Genomic DNA, 6,259 nt, shown 5'->3' with positions numbered 1-6,259 from the left:
AAGATGCGCGTTAAATATCGCATGCGATTAATCGTGCAGCCCTAACATAAATTAATCAGCACAACTTTATTGTTTACTACCTTGTGGTAGTGTGTGCCAGATGAACAAAGCTGCTCAAAAATGCAACGCATCAAGAAAGATCACGTATTTTCTTTGGTTTTTAACCTTTTGACCTTTTGGGTCCATAGATAAGTTTTTTGGAAGCTTGCGTGAAGATGTGTATAATCAGCTTGATCTTATGAGAAAATGTAGCTATTTTACAAGGAGGTGATTTTGTATGAAATGTGATTCATATGGAAATGTACAGTTTTTTTTTTTTTTTTTTAAAGCAGGAAGGTCCACCCCTAAACATAATCCATTTAAACTCGAAAAACACTTAGTAGCAGGTTTTTGTGTTTAGTGCCCTTCACATTCACCTTTCATGCAGTGCCTCGAATAATAGATCAAGGTAGCAGGACATTTGCTGTAACTGCTGTTGACTCTTTCAAAACGTTTCTTATCTGAAGGTCTATCTGTCTTGTCGCAGCAGAAGTGAATGGTGTGACTTCAGGACTCTCATAGTAACTCTTTCATTCGGTCATGAGCGTCTGTTATCATACAGACCCAGTAATATAAAGACTGGAGCGGTTTATCTCTGCAGGTCATTATAATGGCCACTAAAATTAAATATTATATTTGTAGACATCAAGATGAAGGTTGTATATCATTGAATATACTTTGCGATTGGCTGTTATAAAACAGCATGTCAACACAGGCTCTCTCTCTCTCTCTCTCTCAGGCAGGAGATCATGAAGTGGAATGGCTGGGGTTACAGTGACTCAAGGTTCCTGTTCAATAAAAAGGGTCAAGCAGAGTTCACAGGGAAACGGTGAGTATGAGGCACCAAACAAAGACCAGTTAGACTCAGAATAGACTTCTAATTAGACTCAGATGTTTTGTACTGCATTGGAAAGTCAGTGGCATTCTGCAGAATGGATGAACGTGTTAAAGGGGTCATATGATGCTTTTTTAAAGATCATTTAAAGTACTTTTGCTTTCGCCTAGAAACACACAGCGTCTCTCTGACATGCTGCTTCAACACTAACCGCGGTTACTGAAACCACGCCTTCTTTCTTTGCGTGCACATTTGGGCGGCATTACGCAAATATTTCCACATAGTGAGGTAGATATGTGGGGGCGTGTTAGAACGAGCCGTTTTAGGGGGGCGTGGCAGTCTTAACTTTGATAAAGAATATCTCTTTGGTTTTGAGACTTTAGTCTTTGCAACTTCAGGGATCTTATCTATGCACAATCAGCTTGTAACACTCCAAAGAGAAAGGAAAACTTGAAATCGCATCATATGACCCCTTTAAGCAGAGCTGACAGCACTATAGTCTTAAAGTGATAGTTCACCCAAAAATGAAAATTCTGTCTTTTTTTTTTGTTTTTTACTCACCCTCTTGTCTGTATGACTTAACTTTCGTCTGTAGAATAATACAAGAACATATTTTGTCTCAATGCATTTTTTTTTTTTGTACATACAGTGAAAGTGGTGTTTTTGGACCCCATTGACTTTTATTTGAATGAACAACAGCATTCCTTTAAATATTGTACCACTAATCCTGAACAAGGATGGAAAGAAGATATTACAAATTTGTCATGATATATAAGGCTGAAAAGTGTTTGAAATATGGACAGCTTACTCTTAATACCTTACAGGGCCTGTAAATGGTTTAAATAAATTTATAGTCAAACAAGTGAGTTGTTAAAAATGCAGCTAATTAAGTTTAAATAATAATTTTCTGTATTTTTACAATTCATTTGATATGAATTTACACTATATTTGTTAATTTGTCTAAATTTGTACGTTAAAATAATAAAAAAAATGACATTATCATTCAAACTGATTTTTATTTTTTTTTATAAATTGCATCCTGCATTTCGGCCGAAGCATACAGTACTCTATGGAAGTACATGAATGTAAACGCTTCTAGCTATGCAAGGTTGATTTTGTGCATCGCAGTGTTTTGAAATGTGTCGTTGAGCTTTCTAAACATTCATATAGAGGACATTAGCATAAACAGCCTCATGCACTCATAACACTGGCCCGGATGGAGATGTTTACCACAGCATGCTCCTTAAGTACATTCTCAAGGACCTACAGACACACACAGTCACACAGCGTGTCCTATTCTGTGTAATCGTACAGACACAGCGGCGCTGCTTAATCTAACGTACACAGAAGATGTGCTTTTGCTGCCATATTTCATCATAACACATACAAGTTGCTCAAAAAAAAACAAGCCTATAGTTTCAAAAAAGTCACGGGATGATTATGAGCATATACAAAGAAAACCATTTAACTCCAGTCAGTCATTCACACCAGACAGCAACTGGCGTATATATACAGACACACACACAGACACACATTTGGTAGGAACTGTCAGCTCCTCTGTGGTGAGGACTGGATGTGCTCGTTTTTCCTGGTTCAGTGTGGTGTGCTCATGCCATCTAGCGGCTGGAATCTGCACTGCTGCGTCTGAACACAAGGGGGCCATCTGACAGTATTAGGTCAGAGAGAGAGTTGTTTATTAGATTAGAAAGATTGAATGGATTAAATAGATTTAATGAGTTATTAATCATGCACAACTGAGTTGCATTAAGAACAAAAACTTGTACATGTTTTACATGAATCCGTACTGAATCCCATACTGGTTTCAGGTATCGGTTGAGTGGGCTGATTTTACCAAGTCTGAAGGACTGGTTCGAGGGCACGTTTGGAGCCAATTTACAGCATAAATCTCCTGCGACAGTAAGTGAAGTGTGGTATATCAGACCTGCTGTATAGCAGACTCTGGTGTTGTGTGTGTGTGTGTGTGTGTAATATGGGGTGTGTGTCTTCTTCCAGCCCACCGTGAATTTAAGTGCAGTTGCTCCTCCTGACCTGAACGAGCCCTTCGTCGAGGATCTGAAAGCAGCAGGTGTGGCCATGTCACATGACCCAGAGGACCGGGTTTTCCGAGCTCATGGTACAGAGCTGCCATCTTTGTGTTTGGCAGAAATTTTTCACTTTTTTTTTTCATGTTTTACCTCATATTTCAGCTGTGGGAAATTAGTTTCATAAAGAAATGGAACCTTATTTTAATAAATAATGTTTCCATTGTATATGACAATGCAAAAATCATAATGGTCCTAAAATAGGTTTTCTTTTTGCAGGTTATGTTTTTTTTTTATGATTTTAGTTTTTATTTGCTTTTTATTTAGGGGTGAAATATGAGTTTTTTTTTTTTAAATTACAGTTTACTTTTAAAAGAGAGTTTGTTGTTTTTATTTTAATTTTGATTTGATCAAAACACTTTACTCTTTAGTTTATATATGAAAATGTATTTTATTATTTCTCATACACTACCATTCAAAAGTTTGATTTTTGAATGGTAGTGTAGAGAAATTTTTTTTTTTTATGTGTTTGAAAAATGTCTCCTATGTTCACCAAGGCGACATTTATTTATCAAAAATACAGTAAAATACAAATATACAATAAAATTGCAATTTAAAATAACTGTTATCTATTTTAATATATTTTGAAATGAAATCTGTGATGCAAAAGCTGAATTTTCAGCATAATTGCTTTGCTGCTCAAGAAACATTTCTTATTATTATCAATGTTGAAATCAGTTGCACTACTTCACATTTTTGTGGAAACCCTGAATTTTTTAAATAGGATTCTTTGATAAATAGAAGGTTCAAAAGAACAGAATTTATTTGATGCAGAAAGCTTTTTTAACGTTATAAATGTCTTTACTGTCACTTTTGATCAATTTAATGAATCCTTGCTGAATAAAAAGTATTCATGTCTTAAAAAAATCTTACTCACCCCAAACTTTTAAATGGTGGTATGTTTACTGAGTGCTTACAGTATTTCTTGAAATCAAGTAAGTAACTTTGACCGTACGTGTTCATATTACAAAAAAAAGATTGGGAACTCTTTTTTTTTTTCTTCTCATTTATTTGGCTGCTATTTACTGCCAAGTGCTTTAGCAGTATGAGCAAGTCTTTCTGAAAGCTTGTTTTCTTTGTCTTCCTCAGGTCACTGCCTGCATGAGATCTTTGCCCTGCGCGAGGGGAGGATAGGACGGGTGCCCGACATGGTGGTTTGGCCGAGTGAGTGACTGCAAAGGGTTAAGCATCAGTGGCTGAGTGCTAATTAATATTCATGAGGATCTGCTTTAATTAGAGGGAACGGGGGAGCTTGCCGTCCAGTGATACTCTTGCTGCCAGAGCAGCTGCTCTCTGATTGGTGGAGTCCTGACAGCATCCATTTCACCCTCTCTGATTGATGGCTGAGCTTTGATTAGAAGAGTACCCAAGCGGCCAGCAAATCATCTGCCTCTCAGTCCAGAATATTCTCTCTCGGCGAATTCATCCTTTACCTCCAATCATCAAGGGTTCTCCCTCAGTAGATTGTCCTGTAACCATCAGAGTCTCCTTCAGAAACCCTTCTGCGCCCCTCACTCACACATACACACACACACGGTTTTTTTATAATCTTGACGAAATGTCACTTTCTCTGCCTCTGAAATGACTTCAGTGTCCAATTAAATTCTTGTGAATAAAACCACATTCCACTTTACATTATATCCAACTAAATATTCTCTTTCACTACGACATTTTGGATTATAAGCTATAAGATATCGAGCCCATGTTCACTGTTGTGTTGTTGTGTGGGACGTTTAGTGGGCGGTCAGATGTGCTCCAGTGGGTCACTGCTTCATATTGATCCACCCGTCTGAAAGTAGAAGGGATTGAGGGGTTTGTTTTTGTGTAGTAGTGCACTACCATTCAAAAGTTTGGAGTCAGTAAGAATGAATAGTTTTAAACAGCAAGAACTGAATCGATCAAAAGTGACAGTAAAGACATGTATAATGTTACAAAAGATTTCCATTTCAAATAAATGGTGTTTAATAATAATCAGAAATGTTACTTGAGCTGCAAATCAGCATATTGTGATTTCTGAAGGATCATGTGACACTGAAGACTGGAGTAATGATGCTGAAAATTCAGTTTTGCATCACAGAAATAAATTACATTTACAGCTATATATTCAAATGCAATGCACTTCTTTTAAATTTTAATAGTATTTCACAATATTACTGTTTTACTGTAGGCTACTTTTGATTTTCAGTCTAATAAATTCAGCCTTGGTGAGCATAAGAGACTTCTTAAACTATTGAACGGTAGTGTAAGCGTAAGGGTTGTTTTGTTATGATTGATATGAAAGTGGTTTGATGTGAAATAGTTGAGTGGATAATAATGGTGATTTGATTTTTGCAGGCTGTCACAAAGATGTAGAGAAGATTGTGGAACTGGCCTGCAAACACAACGTCTGCTTGATACCCTACGGAGGCAAGTACTCGCATAAAGAAAACACATCTAATGCTGATGGACCAAAAGATTGTTTATAATCAAATCAAAACAAAACAAGATAAAATGTCTTGCCATATTACGGTTATATATTTAGTTTCTGCTTAGTGTGTTTCCCTCTCATTTTGCTCTTTCCAGCCGTTTCATTCACTTTCCCCAAAAAGGAAAATTGTTTTTGTAGATTACGTTTGTGCAAAAATATTAATCAGCACAACTGATTTCATCATTGATATTAATAAGACATTTTTAGCGCATAAGAGCATTTAAGCGTATTAGAAAGATTTCTGAAGAATCATGTGACACTGAAGACTGGAGTAATGATGCTGAAAATACAGTTTTGATCACAGGAATAAATTACTTTTTAAAATATATTACAGAAATGATAGAAAACAGTTATTTTACATTGTAATAATGTCTACTGTATTTTTGAGCAAATAAGTGCAGCCTTGGTGAGACTTTTTCAAAAATATTAAATCTTACCAACCACAAACGTTTGAACATTATTGTATTTCATCTAATATTTTTTTTGAATGAAGTGTTCAGAACATGAACCTTGTTTATTTTAAATATTTTTCTAAATGAATTTTTTGTGCTTAGCTGTCTAAATGTGATCTGCGAAGTCTGATTGACCTGATATTCTGATTTAATATAATTTAACAGAATATGCTTGCATATATTTAAGTTTTTTTATTCTTGTTTAAACATTATATTTTCATTTTTCTAATCATAAAATGTTTTCAAATTGTGTGAATTAGTTTTGGACATGGCAGAGCTGTTCTCCAGATCATGTAAGTTTAGATATGTGTGCTTTCTTACAGTATTAAACCTCTCTCTCGCTCTCTCTCTCTCTCTCTCTCTC

At 35.8% G+C, this 6,259-nt stretch overlaps 1 protein-coding gene across 1 annotated transcript in view; it reads left to right on the top strand.

Moving 5' to 3' along the window:
- Positions 1 to 6,259, top strand: part of LOC107671268 (alkyldihydroxyacetonephosphate synthase, peroxisomal-like) — a 42,477-nt gene that overhangs the window by 5,232 nt on the left and 30,986 nt on the right. The window contains exons 2-6 of the mRNA XM_016464164.1: positions 779 to 868; positions 2,701 to 2,791; positions 2,888 to 3,008; positions 4,066 to 4,140; positions 5,311 to 5,382. Of these exons, the coding sequence (XP_016319650.1) occupies positions 779 to 868; positions 2,701 to 2,791; positions 2,888 to 3,008; positions 4,066 to 4,140; positions 5,311 to 5,382 (449 nt within the window). The remainder of the gene's footprint in view (positions 1 to 778; positions 869 to 2,700; positions 2,792 to 2,887; positions 3,009 to 4,065; positions 4,141 to 5,310; positions 5,383 to 6,259) is intronic.

The sequence above is a fragment of the Sinocyclocheilus anshuiensis genome, unplaced genomic scaffold (assembly GCF_001515605.1).
Source record: "Sinocyclocheilus anshuiensis isolate Anshui unplaced genomic scaffold, SAMN03320099.WGS_v1.1 scaffold284, whole genome shotgun sequence".
NCBI classification, from domain to species: Eukaryota; Metazoa; Chordata; class Actinopteri; order Cypriniformes; family Cyprinidae; genus Sinocyclocheilus; species Sinocyclocheilus anshuiensis.
The sequence above is the reverse complement of the archived record's forward strand: the minus strand, read 5'-3'. Positions and strand labels throughout refer to the sequence as shown.